Raw genomic sequence first — 22,178 nt, forward strand, 5'->3', positions numbered from 1 at the left:
TCTCGCCTTACAAAACTGTCATACAATGATTTAGCTTGCTTCAAACACTGAGCTAGGAGTTAGCACTGAATTCACGAACTACGGTTCGCACTGATTATGAATGTCCACACTTTCGTAGTTTATATTAAACGCGAGAGTTTAATGATTCGTTGAGTTCGAGTTACTCAATCCGAACTAAAAGTTACGGCCCGTGAGATTATATTAATTTCACAGAGTGTGAGATTAGAGAAATAACTGCGATTGCTTTGAGAGAAACGTGAGTATGGTGCTGATGGCTCCGAAACGAACAGTGAGGACCGTTAACCGTGAATTCAGGGCCTGGCTTCTTCCTGCGCAGGAGGTGATTTATGCGTCTCCTGCGCACGTACGCGGTCCTTAATGATTGGCTCATCGATTTGGGCATCGATCGCATGATCCTGTGCTCGATGCGAGAGCGCCTTGAGGTTTTGAGATTATTTCTCAAACACTAGTGTTAAAAATGATACATAATCTACCGTCAGATTTCTCGATCTAGCTAATCTTCCACTCATAATCACACTCAGTAAACAACTTTTTAATAATTATAATCCATCTAATCATTCAAATCCTTTAGTGTTAAACATCCTACATTTCAAACATGATATTCTCACTTATTATTCCAAAATCAAATTATCACTTTCTATAGCGACTAGGTCTCAGTAAATTTTTCCACTTCCTGCTTTTCTCTCTATTAAAGACCTTTCATCTAGAGCACCGCTCACTATTCCTCATGTTTCAGGCTTTGTAAAAATTTTTGCCTAACTTACTACTCAATACGTCATATTTTGCACTGATACACTTACCAAGAAACTCAAAAATTCATTAATCAGCATAATCAGTATAAAAACGTGTTCTAAGGGACTCTTTATTATCAAGTCCAATCCCAGACATTAGCCCCTTAAAAAATGTTGAATATTAGTTATTATACGTTGGAAGGAAAAACTCCCTGTACCTCATATGGTATGGAACATTGAGTCTCAATCATTTTTTCAACTAGATGAAGTGATTAAGTCACAATAATGAATGGAATCGAAATCCGTACGATGAACGCAAAGAAGACTTACAACCTCACCAATTCGATAAGAATTAAGGTGCTGGGATGTTACATTTTTGGTTCTTAGAGTCGGATAATCAAATACTATTGGAGCATTGATACGTCCTTCTCAATGTTGGAAATCAAGTGCTACCTACCAGTGCAATATCTACATATCAAGTGCTACTGAAGGTTCGCTCGTAAAAATTCACCCATATGGAAGCTGTATAATAGGTGCTGCTTCCAAAACAAATGACGGTTCAACCATCGCAAGAGAGGTGTTACCTCGAAACCAGTCTGACATGAGATCAACAGCCAGCCATCAGTCAATCGAGAAGATCATCAACATCAATTCGAAAGTCGAGAAAAATACTGTTGTTTATCAGTCTTTCCTTCGATCGATACAATCATGGCCTGATACGTTCGATGCATTCAAGGCAGCCGTTCACGAGAATACGAATTTTAGAGACATACAAAAACTAATCTATTTGCGACCTTGCGTAACCGGGAAGGCACACGAAAAGATTGAATCGGTGGAAACAATCGTTACGAACTATTCCATTGCGTGGAGTGTAGTACAAAATTACTATGACGATCCAAACTGCCAAAAATTGTATAAAATATAATGATTTTTTAGTTACTGGTTTTTTATTTAATCCATTAAGTAATAATTATTGTAATGGCTAGATCAAAGATTTTATGCATTTACAGAAAAGTAGTTCGTACAGAAATTATAAATAATTCCTTTAATGTCCAAGGGCATAGAAAATATCAAGAATGAAATACAAATTATGATTTTTAAAATACAAAAGAAATTCTGATTTATATTTAATTTTCTACATTCACATTATAAACAGTTTATTTCACATAAAGATCCGCAGTAATAAGCTATCGTAGCAAGTATGGTAAGATATTGTTCTGAAATAACAATTATTGTTATATTTTCCTAATTATCAAATAATTTCTTATCAATATTAGTTTGAATTGTTGTAAAATAATTAAGTAAACTGTTATAAAATAATTAAGAATTAATGATCAAAGAAAACTTGGAAGTGTCCCGTGACCTTCGGACGGGAGTTTCTTCGAACTCAGGTGTAACCTATACGGTGGACATAGTTGACGAACGTGAACCCGCAGAAAGGATTACAAAAATGTGAAATTTCATCGAGTTGCCCACGGCAGCTCCGCTTGGATGAAGCCTTGCATTTTCGCACTTTTCTCTCGTTCACCTCACTCCTCTTTTCATCTCCGCTCCGTTCCCCACACCTTTCCCTCTCATTTGTTCAGCCCCGACTACCACGCAGACCGCCTGACCGCAGATTCTTTTTTTCAATTTTAATACCTGGTCCGATAGGCGATCCAGCAGAAGAGGACGAGTTATTGCGATCCTTTTGACGAAATCCTGCGATCCAACGCGACAAACCGCTGCGCTGCGCTCGGTCGTCGCGCCGTGAAATTATCTTCATTACGGGGCTGCCGTAAAATTCCGCGCATATTTGACGTGAATTCTTAATGAAAGTGGGCAAAAAGGGGTTATCGGAGATTCGAAATATTAGAAAAATTATGATTACTATCGGTGTGGAATTCTATGCACCTATAAAAATTTAATTATTCATATAAAGATTGATGAGTTGTAGAGAATGTCCACGAACTTTATTTGTGTGAAAAAAGAGAGGACTGATCATCTCTTAAACTGAAATCTAGGTTTCGTACTCTATTACTACTATTACAAATGTTACTTTTATTATAATTAACAAAAATAATTTATAAGAATGCTACATTGAATGGATTGCATGTGTGAACCCGGGCGACTTCGAAAAAATTTGAAAAACTGCGTTACTATGACGTCTAAAAACTTGAAATGTTGTTATTACTGAATACGAATGTTTCGATCTGTTTGTGTTCGCTCTCTCCCTCCAAATAAAGAGGATGTATCACAAAATCTTAAATCTTTATTATTTATTGTTTCACGTCTCATTTGATTTCTAATTTCTCTGCGCAGCTGCTTGGTTTAAATTCAAATTGCTAACAATTTTCGTAAAAATCTTTTTTTCCTCTCTCAATAAGTAATTTATAAAATAATCCGATACAAGAATTTTATTATTTTTTACTGTTTGTATCTTATAATTCCCATCTTCTTTTTCATTCCCGACTTCGCTCCCAAAAATATGGTCACCATAACTAATAATAAATGACAATATGAATTGACATTATGAAAAGAAATTTTAATCTCTAAGGATAGATGACAAAAAGTTGATTGACAAAATTGTCATTAATACAAGTGGAGAAAACATTCTGCAATAATAATCGCGCAGATTGATCAAAGAAAGAATTTAGCTAAAGATTTCCAAGCAACACCTGTCTACGTCTGTCTTGAAGTGTTAACAACGATAAAGTGGGGCTTATAACGGGTCATCAATCACAATTCTACATTCTAACACTTCTATGGCAGTTGAATAAACTTCACCCTGCAATAAACCTATAAATCTTCAAGTTCTCGTAATTTCCTTATTCCACTATTTAATCCATGATGTCGCTATTTTTAAAGAGCATCTATTTTATATACGAATTTTTTTAGTTTTATCGTTGCACAAACTGGCTGTGCATCAATAATTGAAAACAATACGAGTTATAAATGTATCAACTTATCGAGAACATTCATTCATTAGTAATAAACAGATCATGTTATTATCTCGTATATGCACCCACAGTGTATTAAACAATTATTTAATGTTGTACTTGAATCACGCTCACCATTCTTCGATGAAATCAATAATTAATATTTACTGTACAGGGTGTCCCATGTAACACTTTTCACGATTTTTCAAGTACTTGCAATAATCTTACAAAAAATATTTTCAACAAAAGTTGATCAGTTTTCGATTGGCTATACATTACAAGAAAAAAAGTTGGAAACAAAATTTTGTTTTACTATTGTGAAGGTCACCTTCATCGTTTTAAATGGCACTTTGTATTTTTAATTTAACAATATTATAGCCCGTATCAAGACGAATTCAACGATCTAGATACCATGACCTTTGGAAAATTTTGACAAAAAGTGATAGTCTGCTCGAATGGATGATAATTTGTGTTTATTATTAAGACTCGTAATTACATTCACTTACTAACTGAATACATTATAATACTAAATGAATGCAAATGATTTCGTGAAAGTCTTGCTATTTATGCTTGCGGTCCCGAGAGTCTAGGAGCGGGCACAGTTCAGTTTTTTATCGTTCTGCGCATCTAAATGCTTTACCGTGTATACTGAACCGTGTGGAGATTAACAATATTATAGCCCGTATCAAGACGAATTCAACGATCTAGATACCATGACCTTTGGAAAATTTTGACAAAAAGTGATAGTCTGCTCGAATGGATGATAATTTGTGTTTATTATTAAGACTCGTAATTACATTCACTTACTAACTGAATACATTATAATACTAAATGAATGCAAATGATTTCGTGAAAGTCTTGCTATTTATGCTTGCGGTCCCGAGAGTCTAGGAGCGGGCACAGTTCAGTTTTTTATCGTTCTGCGCATCTAAATGCTTTACCGTGTATACTGAACCGTGTGGAGGGAGTTCGCTGCGATCCCCACCACCTTCCAAGCTGCGTGAAACACTCCTAGACTCTCGGGACCGTAAGTATAGGTCGTTGAATTCGTCTTGATACGGCTTATAATATCGTTAAGTAAAATAGTGCCAATTAAAAAAATGGCAACCTTGATAATACTAAAAAAATTTTCTTTCCAACTTTTTTCTTGCAATGTACAGCCAATCGAAAACTGATCAACTTTTGTTGAAAATATTTGTTGTCAGCCTATGGCAAGTACTTGAAAAATTGTGAAAAGTGTTACGTGGGACACCCTGTATAGCGCGCAAAAATTCCTCCAAAGAAAAATATTTAATCCTCCCTGCTAATTTTCACACCAGTATACATACGCAATATTATGCAATATTTTGAAAATAACGGTCGCAGTTAGTTTAATAATTATAACAAATCTACCTTTCTTCAAAATCTTTTTGAATGAGCCAAGTTACATCTGTAATAACCCTTTTTAATCCGCATCTTCTATTCAATTCCTAAAATCGGTAGCCAGTGAATCTGAAGGAAGATAAAATCTCGGCGATTATTCCGGTCCGCCTCGTTGGATCGGAACGACGCAATTAACACCGTTGATCCGGACGACTGAATGTAAGCTGAAAGACGTTTCCTTTTGTTCTATTTGACTCGATTCGAAAATTTTACCGCTGGTCTTCGAGATATTTAAACAGAAGGTATATACAAAATAACGTGCGCAAAGGGTAGTTTCGGAGCTGGTTATCTCGCCTCGTCATCTCTTTTTACATTGTCGGTTCCCAATCGTGAACACAAGCAATTTAGATCCACCAAACTGATAAATGCCTCGAGGAATTTTCCGTTTTCTGCGACATTTGCTCGCGATGAAGTACATGAATTCGAATAGCGTTAGGAAATATAATAGAAATTTTTGTGTATTTGTTAGAAAAGTAACTAAAGTCTGCGGCTTCTATGCAGTGCGTGTTATGATTTACTAAAATATCCGAAAAAGATACTGTATTCCAGTGTTTCCCAATCCTATAGGGTTTGCGACACACTTTAAATTTAATAGAATTTCTGAAGTGCAACGAAATTCTAAAAATTATAATTACCATAATTTTTGTATGCTGCTTATAACAAGAGACATAGTAGTAGCAGATATAAAATAAAAATATAATGAAGTTAAATATGAAAAATAGCTTATTTTTATTTAATGTATTTAATAAAAAGTACTATAAAAGCATTTAATCCTAATATGATATTTGTGCCTGTTTTTGATCACATAATTTCTTTATTCAAGGACGAATAGTAGATAAAGAAGTTCTGAGTTCTTGTCCTACACTACCGAAAGTAGTTTTCCACGTATTTTATTTTTAATTTTGTTTATTGATGAATATCCCAGTTTGCATACATAGAAAGTAGAGAACACTAACAAAATTTGTATGGCGCTTTGTGATATATTTGGAAATTCAGATTACATTTTTATCACAAATTTCTGATTTATTCGGCTTATTAAAAGTTCTTTTCAGACTTCTATCATTTTTAATGTCAACAAGATCTTCTGCTAATAATGTTAGTTCATGATCAGAATTTTCTGGATTACCGTAAACTAACTATAATTTTCAATTCTTAATTTAATAGGTTCCAATTATAAATTAAACTTTAATCCTTAAATAAAAAGTTAGTTATAATTAGAGTTTATTTATCAATTAATAAACACTAATTATTAATTATAATTTACTCACTAATAGTCAATGTAGTAATTAAAAAATCTACAACTCTCTTAGAAATACATACAGTAAAGAGCAAAATTGAATACATGCTATTTAAAATTGAATAACCTTTTAAAAATTCGACCGAACAGCCTGAATTCTTTTGAGTAATCAGGTGAATTAGTTTTCTAAATGATGTGTACAGGAGGTTGGCAGAAAATTGAAATTGATGGAAATCGTAAGGAAACATGTGAAGCTCGCGTTTTTTCAACTTTTTTATACCGGGTTATGATGATAATTTAAACAACACATTATTTTGGCTACTTGTATGAAATTAGTATATACTGAAAATTTTATTTAAATCCGTCGACACCGAAAAAAATAACAGATATCGAAATATATAGATTTTTGCGGTTTTGATAACTTTACTTATTAATTCTAGCTGATGAGAATGATAACCTCTTTCAATGATATTTTTTTTCATTGAAAGACGTGTTTTCTGAAATTTTCATTTCAAGACCGGATAAAAAAGTTGAAAAACATTTCAATTCCTTCACATTTTTCCTTACCTTTTTACTTAATTTCAATTTTTTCGCAATTTCTTATACACGTAATTTAATAAACTAATCCTCTTGACTACTCAAAAAAATTTAGGTTGTTTGATCCAATTTTACAAAAGTTATTCAATTTTAAATAGCGTGTATTCAGTTCTGCTGTTAACTATATCTATTGAAGAATTGTCTTAACTACCTAAAGCGAAATGTAAAATTGAAGTCCATACGTGGGACACAAATCGAAGTATGTGTTCCAGAGGATTCCCAGATTGCGTTTCACTATACCTATTTTTGTCTTCGATTCACTAGTAATACAAAGATAAAAGATAAATGAAATTTTAATGCAGAACCTATTACAGTCTCAAGAACAATTTAATATTTTCGATATACCTGAGGCACTTTCACGTTAAATGGCTCTACTCAAATGTATAGAAAGTTGTCTTGTATCAAAGATGAACTACAATAGAATGTAAATAAAAGGAACTGTACTCACGTCCTTGTTGTGGTGATTCTCCTTTGATCGAAGCGATGCGCGGTGTATCCTCGGTAATTTCGATGTCAACGGATTTCCTATAGACGTCCGCTATAGAGGCGGTGCATCGTAGGTGCAATCGACCGTTCCGAAACATGTCTTCCGCCACCTTGAAGTCGATGGTCGATTTCGATACGTACGAGTCATCGTCTTGAGGAATGGCTAAGTATCTGGTTCTGTATGTCATGCTGTCGTTTGCGATCTGTAAACAGATTCGTATGCAGGATTGAATGGTTTCAATTATATCACTCGCACAGCAGGGATTGCAACAAGTTTCACGTCACTTGACCTTTTGTACTTTTATAATGCACTATTTGCAAGTGGTAAATAAAAATTGGTAGGCTTTGATTAAATCGGGCCAGCGAGTGCTCAAATCATTTCAACGAGGAAAATTGGTTGTTCTTTCGCCGTTGGTGACGAGGCTTTGTTTCTCATATTTGTCGACAACATCAGCGAGAGATTTGAATGTAAAATGATGTACTCTCACTACGTACGTGCGTGGAATATCGTCGCATTTACGGTGGAAGAAAACGAGTGTGCGCGTCAAATAAATATTTAGTGGATGGAAAATGAAACAGATTCATTTCGCAGCATGTGCAGCGTTACACCTACGTGCGTATGTGTATGTGCACATATTCGAATCCACAAAGAAATTTTTTCATTTACTAGGAGCAATTAATATGTGTACGTATATTCATAATGAGCTTTTACTCTTCCTAGACAAGTACAACCAAAAGTGTCCACTTTTCTTTCAGCACTCATATGAACACATTTGATTCAATCAACAAGTTAGAAGTTCAAAAAATTATCCATCAACCAGTACAACGACTCAAGTTGTTACTGTCCGGTTATTGTATTAGTATCCCTAGACTTTTGCCGTCACCCCGGACAAATATCCTCATCGATCGTGTCCTCTGGTCGAATCAATTTCTCGTTTGTCATTTTCGATATCCCAGCCAGCTTGTCTTCAGTGAACCATGATATGAACATAGACTATAGATGAATATCGTTTCTCTTCTGTTAAAGATGTTACAGAGTTATGTTGTTCTTAAGATAAATGAGCAAAGAAAACCGGAGCCTTTCCATTTTTTCTCCGATTCACCCCTTTTCTTATTTTCATCCCCGTGTGGATACAGTAAGGAATGAGAAGCAAAGGACAGTCACTCGGCGTTATTACGTCCGGGAACAAACGAAAGTCTGCATTAAATCCACGAGATTCGCATCACGGGGGACTATGCGAACCGAACTCTTCTAAAAGACATAAAGCCGGGTATTCATCTGAGCACGAATGCGAACGAGGCAAGGCGAGGCCGAACAAGCATACATATGTGGACGTGTAACCGAGGCGCGGCAAACTGCATTCGGCTGTTCGCCGCACAGACTGAGGCATTCGGGACCCGAGCCGATCGGAGTCGGTACTTCAAAGAAAAATTTGGTTACGTATGGACGGCATTCGTCTACGTTCCACGTACCTTGCCTATCTCGCTGGATCATCGTTCACTGCGTTCGCTTTGGATCACTGTCTCGTTCGTTGCCTCGGCAGACTTCGTTCGCGAAGAAAAATTTTACAAACGAGACAAAACGAGGCATTTGTTCGGACTCGCCTTGCCTCGTTCGCATTCGTGCTCAGATGAATACCCGGCTTATCTCGTATCCGTACAAAACTACAAAGTGGGTCCGGAACTCTTTGAGTCACCCTTACAATAATATTCGGAGCGTAGAAAAGGACAGAAACGTGAAAAAGAAAGAGCGATTGAGATTCGAGGCATTCGGCAAACATTAAAGGACTCGTGCTTAAGCCNTCAGTCGGATATTTTATGTACTCGATTGTCAATACTGGTGAAATCAATCTCGATTCGCGTTACATTTTGCGTGACCTTTAATCCAACGCGTCCAACGCGTTGAGGTTTTGAGTCAATCTGATTCTCTAGACGCGTTGGCTTTCCCGTGGAAAATGGCGTATGATCAGAACTGGTGATCTCTCGAGAATATATCGATCGGCCGACACTCTTCATTAATTTTGCTCAAATATAATTAACGCAATATCCCCGTCAAGCTTCCATCAGCAGGGATCATTCGGGACTTATCAACCCACAGTTGGTCCACCATTCATATTCACCTTTCATATTAACAAATGCACATACGCAGGTACTTGCATCAAAGGGCAAGCCTTTTAATGAACTTTGTTATGACTCGATATTAACTGATATAGTTAGTATGATATGAAACAAAATGTTGTCTTGCTCTTTTACTAAAATAAATCTTCTTGTTTCAATTTTATATTTTACTATTATAGTGGGACTAGTATTACATGAACTAATTAGAAGGAAGGTGTGTTCTTACAAAAGAATTTTATACAATAGAATGATAGGTGATTAGCGCTTGAATTATACGTGTACTTATCCTTTTCACTGTGGGTAACACGTATGTATAAGGGTGGATCGTTACATTTTGCCATCTACATTTACGTCATTATTATTACGCATAGCAAACAATGTTTCACATGAAGTTGAATGGTTTTGAGAGAGGCACATTCTGATAGTACCTTTTTTGTGGGTGGACGTGTAAAGAACATATGAAGGTCATTAATGTTTTTTTTAAATAGAATCATATATTTTTTATTACATCAGCTGATGCTTCTTCGTATTCTTTACAAAAACGTACTAATCCATTTGTGTAAAGAAATCATTAGTTTAGGAGATATTTTAATTGTATATATAATGTCTATTTACAGAAAAGGTTCAATATTCCAAATAAACATAACAAAATTAATTTCAAAATAAATATAACAAATGAAATAGAACAAATGCATTAACTTTAATGTGTTTAGGTATTAATATTAATTATACTAGAGTGATTCGGAATTAGTGACCCTGAAAACATACTAAGGCCTATTTTCATTAGCAACTGATTATTTTAATGAATTTCAATCCCCCATTTGGAAAACACATTTGGAAATTCTAATTGTCAAAATATTGTCATATTGGCAATGTTTGAAACAAAACGGTATTAGGTTGGATATACTGTAGAGTCGATATAAAACGGTTGTATAAAAATGAACGTTTCTGTGTGTGTAAACTTGAGTAATTGAACTTCATTTTTCTCCTTAAAGAACATTAAAACAGTATAAATTAAATATAGAATCTTAAAAATCGTAACACTAATCTCCTTGCCAAGTTCGGGATCAAGAAAGTGTAAAGAATAGATTTGTGAATAAAATATTAGAACTATTTTTTCACTACAAAAGTGGGATAGAACTTCCGTTTCTGTCTTACAATTAATTGTATAATTCCCTATATACAATACATAATCATAAACCTAATGTCTTGCAATTTTTTTTGTTAATAATGTTCGAGCAACCAAATCCAAATTTTGTTTTGCAGCTGAATCACATAATTTAGATAAATATTTGTGAATGGCACGTTTCTAAATTTTTAGTTGATTTTATAAATACATTTTCTGTTTGATAAGATTATTGCATATTCTTCACGTTCATTAGACACTTTCTATCCTATAGAAAAAATATATGTATGTGCATATCAGAGTTCAGCTGACGGCCCGTTTTCTCTAGATTTAAGTAGCTAATACATAGATGGGCAGCAGTCGCTTCGCGCTACGCTAGCCGCTTGCATTGGCGTCGCAAAATTATACATGACGACGTAATAAAGACGCGCGCGAATCCAACACACATGACTCAATATTACGACTGATTTATTACGCTTCTAAAAAATTGCATTTTATACAGAACACGCAATTTAATGCATGTGTTAATGAAAATAAATTTTATTTTCTTTTTCTAAATATATTATGTTGAACAGTTTTTGATTCATTGTAAATTCTTTTCTAATTTGAAGACTTTGTAAACGGCAGTAAATAAATAGCCGAATAAGATCAGAAAATTAACCATTAAATAGCCATGCGATTACATTTTACACAACCTACATACATATTTGTTTAATTAAGTTTTCCTATTGCCATAGGGGTATTGTAAAACAGGTTAACCAAATCATTTCTATTTTTAGGAAGAGATAATAGTATGTCGCGATAGAAAGCCGGATTATAAGTACAAAATGGTCCATTGGAAAAATTTGCGGTTACAGAACATGTATATTTATTTAATTAGGCTCTCGTACAGGCCGTAATATTAGTATTTAGAAAAGGTTAATTTATTTTCATCAACATATGCATAAAATTGCTTGTTCTATATAAAATGCAATTTTTTAGGGTCGTGATAAATCAGTCGTAATAAATCTTTAAAGTGTCGTAACAAATTAGTCTTGCTCTTCGATATATTCAAAAGTTTTGGTGAATCGATACGCTCTCATCGGTATTCGAGAGCGTCTTTATTACCTCGTCATGTATAATTTTGCTACGCCAATGCAAGCGGCTAGCGTAGGGCGAGGCGACTGCTGCCCATCTATGTATTAGCTACTTAAATCTAGAGAAAACGGGCCGTCAGCTGAACTCTGGTGCATATATGAACTTACAATTAGCATATTTACACATAGCATTTTAATAAGAAAAAGATCGTGGTCCATACTGTTAAAATAGATATTCAAAATGTTAATTTATGTCAGTGGCCACCAGATGGCTATTCGGTCTGCATGAGGCAGTTGCCTTTTGTCTTTTCGTAACGTTTTTGTATGCGCACGTGTATCGAGTTAATAACGAGAATAAATCCTAACTTTTCTAAGTATCTAGCAACAAAAGGTGTGTTTCTATCCATAAAAAACCCAACACACACTACAGAACTTTCAGATAACAAGTATTGACATTATGGGTGTTCATTGTTTATATACTGGAGGTTGTATTGCATATACGTATACTTAATTTAATTTGCACATTTAATAAATTAGTTTTTGGGCAGTAATATTGCTGGTTTATGTATACCCAAATCCATTACAGCTTTTGCATTCATCCAATATTCTAAACATCGCTGTGAAATTTTTGCCAGAAAATACGCTTTTCCACGGTTAGTCGGATCGCGAGAACCTTACGAGTGTTTCATCGCGTTTTTCTCCGCGTGGAATTTCGCATGAATGCTGTAAATTCAGCGAGTTTTATCGTTTTCTCCGAATTCCTTGTGTCGCCGTCGTTTATCATCTTTCCTGCGTCAGCATAACCGTACCGGCTTCATACGAAATTCCAGCTGCGGAACCTCTGAACGCAGAATTTAGGTCGCGCGTTCTTTTCACGGCGAAAAACGGAACCCGACAGCTCTCGCTTATTTCGTTTCTGAGAAATTTTTCCATGCGTACCAATTACAACTTCGAAACGGGCCGACAGGATTGGAATTTTGCAAATTTTTTTGCTACCCTTATTAGGAAACTTGGATTCCGGTTCAAGCATGAAGTTAATCCTACTTTGAAGTTACTTGTATTCGTACAATAATGTTATATTTTTTACTAGTTGAAATATTTGGTATTACGGATTGATATAAGTATTCAAATAAAAACGAGCGTTATAGCTCTTGTCACTTAAAACAAATCAAATAGCATTTCTTTATAATTAAGATCATAGCTTTAACCGTTTTCTCATTTTTATTGATGATCGTTCAATGCAGTAACATTATTTTATTAGAAATCGAATGAAACATGAATGTATATAAAATAGGTAAAATATATATGTATATTATCATTTCTCAGCAAGCCAACAATACAACAAAATCGAAAGGTGCGTAAGAACAAAAATTATTTTAGAGAAAAAAATTTAAAGCAAAACTTTTTTTCTTCTTCTTTATCATAAACTGCATTATAAAAATACATACATATAATATCGCACCATATTTCGTTTTTAGCTGACCATTGTAAGAACTGTCTATTGGAACCAATGAATGAATATAAGAAGTTGCTTAACAAGATTTCAGAAAAGAAGATAAAGAAATTTGCTTTGAACCAAAAATCCACTGAAATGTCGACCAGATCCAATCAGAAAAATTTACACACAGTAGTAGCAACATAAAAGTCAGATTTATTTCATCAATTATTTCAAAAAGTCTAATTCTGTTTGCATCGAGTAAGTCGTTCCCGAATTATAACTGAGAAAGCATGATATGACATAACAAACCGCAAAAGTGAGTGAACGACACCTGTACAGTGGCTTTCGCTCACATGTGTAGAACAAATGTACCAAATTTGAACGAAATCCGTGCAACATCGTAAATTCGTATTACGTACAAACCGATGAAAAATGAATTTTATATACAGGATGTGGCACGAGCGAGCAGGTGGTGATAGTACAGGAAAAAATATATCCAAAAATCAGAAACAACATTGTTTCGTTTAACGTTTCGTTTTCGAGGAAATCGAGTTTGAAAATTCTACCCAGTACGCATGCACTGGACTGTCTCTCCATTTCATTATTCAGTACAATTTTCCTTTCGTTTACACGTTGTTATGGTGTTCTTCTAGTTTTCAATGTTTAAATTTTTTCTTCAATTATACAACTGTTTCTATGTATTTTTATTCTGGTTAGTCTATCTAACATCAATGAAAACGCCACTTTAAACAATGTATTCAATAATACTATGTAATTAACGTTAGTAATGTCAATAAAATTAAGAAATGTATTATCCATTTAAGTTCCACCAACATTTCTTGTTTATTAATACATATCTAAACCTAGAGGCGATACAATGCACACGTAGTGGATAAAATTTGTAAACTCGATTTTCTCGAAAACGAAACGTCAAAGAAAAAAAGTTATTCCGTCTTTTACTTATACTTCCCTTTTTGACCAGGGACAGATTAAACGGACTAAGCGGCCGCGTGGGGCCCCGGGTAGCGAAGGGGACCCGGAGGTCTAAAAATATCTTAACTTAAAGATTTTAGAAACGACCGAAAAAGTTAAAAAAAACGCTCCCTAAAGTATCTAAGAACAAAATGTTAAATTTATGGCCTGTAAATTGTACTCTTTAACTGTTTATTTCAGTAAATGTTTAATAGTGACGCAAAGTAGAACAACATACTGTAATAGTATTTTGTACAAGTAAGTTTGCAGAGTTTTGGTAATAATGGAATAAAAATTAGAACGCTCTCAAAATATTTAAATTAAAAAGTTTTCTAAGCAATAATCGAAGGAAAAATAAGTTTAGTATAAAAGAGTCCTATTTTTAAGAGGAGATTTGAATTTCTTTTAAAAAGCACTCATTTTTAGGAGGGGTCTTAAATGAATAAAATAAAGTATCACTTTATAAGACTTAAGATTTTTCATCGATCTGCGCCAAATTTTGCATATGTACACTTTAAGACAATGTTTTCCAATATGGGACCCCTCAAATTGCCCCCCTGTGGGGCCCACGCCCCAATTTGATTGTTAACAGGGCAAATTTAAGAATGGACCCGTCCAAAATTTTTTAATTACTTTTCTTATTTAGTTGTAATATAATAAGAGTTTCCTCAATTTTTTTTTCAGGGGTTTTTACCACTTAGGGCCCCTACTGGTCTTAATCCGCCGCGCTGTTTTTGACTTATTTTCACATCACCGCAGTATCACCCCTTGCTCGATTGTACCACTCGTTCGGCCACACCCTGTATACAAGCGTGGATCGCATTAATATTCGGACACACTTTAAAATGGAACAACTTTTTTAATATTAATTCTTTTCAGATATTGAAAGACGTAGTTTTATAGATAATGTACAGAAAAAAATGAACAAAAATTCTTTTCTCAAGAACAGAACCTAAAATTAATATGACGACTAAAAATAATATTGTTCTATATTTTTATCTCTTTCAAATCCCTTGAAGAAAAATTATGCGACGCTTTAAAAATTTAAAACAAATAAAGTTCAACCACCGAGAAAACTAAGAACCTGTTCTATCTCTCCGCTCTGAACGAGTTTCCGCTTCGACGACTCGAAACTTGGTAACACGTATCATTCTTGAAAATTGCAACGCTTACAAAGATCGAATCGGAGAATGACAGGATCTCGTGCACATGATCGTGATCATGGGGGTGGATGAAGCGTTTATCGGTTTTCTGCTCGATGCTGCGCGACGTCCGCACGGAAGAAGTCCCTAACGAGTGACGTTTTCCTCCGTATCTCGATTCGCAAGCCCGACAAATCCGTGACACGAACACCTCCAAAGGATAATACCTATCCGATGGCGCAGCTACCGGAAAATGATCTTCGTCCCTCCTTTCGATGTCCCGAATTTACGGCCTTCCGGGATGTGCCTCAGACCGCGCCAAAGATTTGTAGCGGACGATTCGTCGATATTTGACGCCAGATCGCCGACTGGAAGAATCGTGACAACCAAGCCGGAAGAATCGTCCGTGACGAAATATGAGCGAGGAGTTGATCCCGGATCGGTGGAGAGCATCCTAGTTCTTGGCTTGGCAGAGGATCAACTACCCACTCCGCTGGAGTGTTTGTTTGAAAGCGAGTCGATTGGAGAAGAATTTATCGGTATGATGAATTATGAAGAAGCGCGCCGTGGAATGGAAAATGTGGAAAACTGATCGAATAACGTGATGCATTTTGATGGATGAGCGAAGAATACTTTACTATTATTAATAGTCGTTCGATGTTCTTAGGATTTTTTCGGACAGATTTCAACGTAATCGATTCATCCTAGTTGAAAAGATAGTCGTCGAGGCGGAATGTAGTATTGAAAAAAAAACATATGCTTCGTGAATAAGTTTAACGTTTGATATCTGCACAAGGTTCTACAATTGTAACACGTACGTTTACAAATTTATGAGATAAGGAATCGTGGTGTTACATAATCATTAATGGTCCACGTATGCGTTTTCTGATTAAAATTCAATTGATCGCGAGTACGTGGTTGCTATACAGCGGTTAGCATGAGACGAAGGAAGTGTTCGGCGGAAATGAATTACGCATTCCGGGATTCGGAAGGTTTCCTAGTTAGGGTTAGTGTGCGATTGCCTAATTACTACTAATCCAAGCGACGCTATTGTAGTTACAATTAGTGTTTCGCCGAGCTCCAATAGAAGCAGATCGATGTACGATCGCCCTTAAAAATTTGGTAATTCAAATAATTCTTAAATCGAAATAATAAATCTACGAACGATTCTAAGCGCATGCAACACGACTTGAACAGACTTCAGGATTAAGACCAGAGAATAGATTATTCCTCAATATCGCTAAATGCGAACACATTTGTTTCAGTCGATCGATTAATAAAATCATGTATACCTTTTACCAGTTTATTGGAAACAATGTACATAAAATATACGAGATCTTCAAGTTATTTTTTCAACAATTCATAACTTTAGTCATTATTTCAATTTTATTATTTCTTCTTTTTATAAATTTATTTTAGAGTCTTATTTATATTACATCTTAGACTTAAGATTTAACTTTTGTCATTTCAAAATGGTACTTGATGACCGAAAAATCTTCTCATATAAAGACAAAAGTGTAATCCTCTAAACTCATATTTTCCACTGTTTTTGCCTGGTTTTTGATAAAACAGAACAAAAGACGTCAAAATATTACCACCAAATATTGAGTGAAATATTGAGAGAAAGGTAATTAGGCCTTTAAGAAAAAGTTTTCGGCATTGGGAAGCGGTGGATTAGTTAACTTGTAACTGCCGTGACGTGCTTGTCAGGATGCACTGTGTAGCTGTAGGTGGAACCAAAAAATATTACGAGGAAATTGCCAATGCCCGCTGCTGTACTTTCTATTAGCCGTTGTCACACGATAAAACACTTAAATTTTTAGTTCACGCTTATTGTTAGCAAATTTCTGTCTCTCTCTCTCTCTCTCTCTCTCTCTCTCTCTCTCTCTCTCTCTCTCTATCTCTTTTGCTTTCAACATTATTCTTTATCGTGCGGCGAGAAAGTAAATTGCCAACCGCTTTCAGCGCGTGTCGTCACTCGTTAATTATTAACGATTCGCTCTCATACAGATACTATAAAGTAGTTTAATTTATTCTTCGAAATTCGTCGAAAGCAGGCAAATTATCCCGTCAGATAAATTTTCGACGATAGTCGGAGCTGTCGATAAGTTGAAATGCAAAACGACGTGCCGAGGCGTGATGAGTGCAGATATGGCGTCTATACTTGTAAGCTGAACTGTCTGTCGAATTTACACTATTTACAGCCTTGATCGCAATAAAACATTTCGTATATAAAAAAGATTTAAGCATTGCGGTGTTTGAAAATTTTTGTTTTTGTACCAGCAAGAAATGCAACCTTGCAGATTATAACATATAATTGCGATTAAGTTTCCAAACGATATTGATTTTAACTCATGTATTGTCATACATTTTATTTGGAGTTATAAAATATCTAATTATGTACATATGGCTCATTGAACTCCGGACTCGCTTCGCACACATGCATATAAGAAATGTTACATCTTCGTCCGGTCCTCCTCATTTGTTTAATCGTGAGTTGAGTTGACCCCGAGACGAGGAATTATTCTCGTCTCNAATAACGATTAAATATATTAATTGTTATTAATTTCCTTGCATTGTTATTCATGTAGTTTATTATTCGTCATTTTCTTAAAACGCTTCGTATTGAGTGAAGCGGTTGTTCACGCGTTAGAGGCCGGGCGACCAGATTCGAGCCAACGCTCCCGATTCGGAGCTCGCGCCAACCGAGCGCTCTGATTGGTCGGGGTTTTTTTCCATTTCAATATCTTACACTAGTTTTGGGAAATCCTGTATACGACTTTCAAATGTGTGCTCATTGTGGGTGGAATGAAACCAATAAAGAATTAATTAAGGGTTGTCAAAAATTGTTATGTGTAATTGAAAAATAATTAAATCAATCGCAAAAAAGTGTAATGTTAAACGTACTATCATTCTGAAAGAATTTATGAAAATTATTGAATTTTGCAACATTCTCACGAGGTCAACCACTTAAAGCTGCCACCAGCGTTGAGGCGAACCGTTAAGTGCAGACATTAAAAGTTGCAACAACGAGAAAAAGAAAACATTCCTATTACAGAACATTTTGAGGATAAGAACGGGTATGGCGAAGGTAAACCAGAGGATAACGAGAAAGTCCGACTTAAGACGAGTAAATAATGTCGATATCCTTTTCCTCGGGATATCGCGGTCCATTTAAACCTTTGGTAAAGTCTCGACTAAGGAATTACTCAAGAGCTTCGATCGCGAACTTTCGCTAGAACTCGAACACATTTAGACGCGTCGTCGTTGCTTGTCTACCCTCTTGCGCAACGTCTTCTTTCATCCCCCTTCAGCTCTTTTCTCGACGAACGTATCTACCCTGGACGATATCCTCTTTAACTTTCTTCAGAAGAATTGACAAAACGTTTACTCTTCAACGATATTTTACTACAATATTTATTTATTTCGCCTCGTAGAATCAAAGACGAACGAAACAAGTTTCAGAGTTCTTTATACACTTTAACAGTAACCTAACACGTTTTATTTTGTTCATTTATTTTATTTTTCTTATTACATTACTACAGTTCTTTCATACAAGGCGATAAATTGATACGTGTTTCAATGAATTTGTTCCTCGGTCGTTTCGAGGCTGTTTTGTTTTTCAATCAGCGGAAATCGTTACGAGTATGTATGGATGTATCTGGTCATTTCACAATTCAACAACGAGGCGAGGTACCGCGATGTAGCGTAGCGAGAATTAAATTTATCGAGATCCGATTGAGATACAACTCGGAACAATCAGTGGAGCCGAGAGCTTGTAATGGGTGTGAGCGAAGGATGGGTACTGGTCGCGCACCGATGCCTCGGCTACAAATAAATCGTTACTCTGTGGTATTTGTTAAATCAACCAAATTATTCCATTAAATCTCCATCCTACCGTGACTGAACGCGTTTCCGATCAATTATAATGATTTGGATCACGACGGTGGATGAAATTCCATTCATTTTCTATTTTCTTACATTTTTCACAATTCTGTAGACAGGGTTCTTAGAGAGGGGAGGTATGTACAATTTGTGTTTCCCTCTCTGCTACCAATATTTCATCTAGTGGTGGAAGACCTTATCTGAGAACCCTATTTATAAATAGATATATAGAAATATTTTCTGAATATTCATTCCACCCAATGGTGTAATAATGGAAGCCTATCGATAACATTAAAATATTATTTACTTATTTCAGTCTTTGTCTCTCGGGTTTAGGTGGACTTTGTTATAAGTGTTTCTCTGTTTGTCTAATCTTAGTATACATTCATTTTTCACTTATCCAATTTTCTTATTTCCTCTGCTTATGTTAAGGTAAAAAATCAGCTCTCTTCTTATATCATCGTCTTTTTATAACTCTAGAATAGGTTAATTGATTCTTTGATGGTACTCTCAGCAGTACGATCCACTTTATTACAGTAAATCTATATCACCTCAAACGGTACTTGGTATTTCTAGAACTTGTCCCTCAACAAATAGGTACAATTTCGAATTTCATTGACATTCTTAATATAAACACTTGATCACTCTTAGCAGTATTTCTACTAAAGCGAATTCCTCTGAGTACTAGATTCTGAGCTCGAATCTTTGGCAACGATCGTCAAGGTTCGGATTGAAAAGATTCCTCGGAAAAGACAAATGTTGCTCATTAAACTCTCGGATGAGGTCATTTGAGGGGTTGAACGGATGCCGTGACTGGGTAAACGACATTCTATATATATCCGTTCGTTCTTCCATTGTGTGTTCTTAGCAACATACCTTTTCCTTGGACACGTGATTCATATCAGCTGTATCGATACTAGAGGCTAGCGATACTCACGGCTTCGCCGTTTATTACGAATTAATTCTATACATTATGAATTTAGATTTATAAATTATGAATTTGTAGAATTAATTAACATTAATAACCATAACTTCAATAAACATCAGGACGTTGTGTCAAATATGTAAAGGAAATTTGAATGTATGAAAATATATGTCATCACTTTTCACCTTCATATGGAGGTAGGGAGGTAGTGTCAAAAATTGATTTTTACATACATCATTCGATAACCTTTTAAAATAAAAATCTAATCGATAAATCATATATTCTAAGAGAGACTTGAAAGTTCAACACAAATTCATAAAAACATATTTCACCTTTTTTTACACCCCCGGAGTAAAATGCTAAGAAGCCCTTTCTTAATGGGTGCTCACATCATAAAGATAAGGTATTCTATCATATTTCTAATATTAATCATTAAAATTAAGCGTTGATATATAAATCAGTCAGGACACCTTCATTTTACAATATTTAGGGGATGATTAGAGTAAAATCCAGAAATTTTGGTATTGGTATGCGTAATCTTCTTAAATAAGAACTATGTTGCAATACAACGTCAGGGAACTTCAAAAATGTTGAAGAGTTTGTAAATATGCTGACTACTTTCCATTCTCTTATTGTTAGGGATGGATTTTGCATTCTGATTGGATTATAATACTGAAATTAATTTTTAGATATTTATATGTAATCACAGGTATAAGTAATACGAATGGAACACAAAGTTGAATATTGAATAATATATAATCTATAATTGGATTAACTCACGACTCATCTCGCATGTAAAGGGAGGCACATATGATAGTTATACGCATCTCGTACGACTCTAACAGTATGAATAATCTTTCTAAACAAAAACCAAAATCTGTAACAACATGAAACTTCAAAAATATTGAAAAATCTATAAAAATACACTACTTTTCACCCATTAGGGATTCATTGGGTCTAAATGTCTTCTTAGTGCTTCTCTATGTTATAATAGTTATACACATGTATGTATGTAAGCTAAATGTGAAGATTTAGGTCGAATTGTAAGAGTTTTAGCTCCGGTGTTAATAAATGAATGAATGACACATCTTTTGTACTATGTATATAGAGATAAATATTTTGTTGCACTGTTCGATATTGCTTACTGCATTTTTTTTATAAACATTTACGTTCATGAACTTTATTTTTTGCTGTCTTTACACTCAAAATCCTTGTTAATTATTTTACTAGAGGTTTTAACACTATCTGTTCTAGATTTCACTTCATAACATAACTTCTTATATAACGTTCTTTACATTATAATATTAAATATTACTGATTATCTTGTATGAACTTACATCGAACATGACATCAGTTTTCGTTAATTAGCGAGGAGTTTTCATAAAACGAATTCGTCTAAATTAATGTTAAAATCGAAAATCACGTGTCGAATTGCAGAATCGATGATACATTGATGCCGAGTCGAGCACAATATTTTTCAGGCCACGATTAATTTAGTTACCGTTTATTCATCCGTCGCATCCGGTCGTTTATGTTCACGCTTGTTTACACGTTACGTGTTCGTGCTTCGTCGCTCACCGGCGCGAATTAATTACGAATTATAATAAGCGGTACATGAAATCGCTTTAATTAATTAATCCATTACAATGGACTACAACATATGGGCATTTGTAAATGCAGTAGTTAACCTTGACCTGGCTAATACCTCAACATTAATAATTTACTTGAAAGAATATGAATGGCATCTAAGCGCGTGTTGACTATCTATGAGAACTGACCGACTCCTATCTTCTTGTAGGAAAAATAATCCTTTCCATTTTTCAAAAATTCTACGCGGTTAATTAGAATATTTGACGTCTAAAGACATCAGTTTTATGCAAAACATTTCCGATGAGTTATTCTTTTGTACGTCATTGAGTTCGTTATTACTTCCTTTCGTCTATATTACCGTTAATTTGTGACATCTGTTCATTTATAAAATAACTAATACTTAGTTATTTTATGCAATAATTTATAAGTCGACTAGATAATTAAGGATATTATAAGTAAGGATTCCTATTACTATTAAAAAGCTACCTATAAAA

The 22,178-nt window shown here is 34.9% G+C and overlaps 1 protein-coding gene across 1 annotated transcript in view; it reads right to left on the reverse strand.

The window, feature by feature from the left end:
- The window catches only part of LOC108628535 (uncharacterized), a 63,570-nt gene that overhangs the window by 33,716 nt on the left and 7,676 nt on the right, over positions 1-22,178 (reverse strand). The window contains exon 5 of the mRNA XM_018030528.2: positions 7,375-7,615. Within this exon, the coding sequence (XP_017886017.1) occupies positions 7,375-7,615 (241 nt within the window). The remainder of the gene's footprint in view (positions 1-7,374; positions 7,616-22,178) is intronic.

Source organism: Ceratina calcarata, unplaced genomic scaffold, assembly GCF_001652005.2.
Source record: "Ceratina calcarata isolate Rehan_Ccalc_2016 unplaced genomic scaffold, ASM165200v1 scaffold527.2, whole genome shotgun sequence".
NCBI lineage: Eukaryota > Metazoa > Arthropoda > Insecta > Hymenoptera > Apidae > Ceratina > Ceratina calcarata.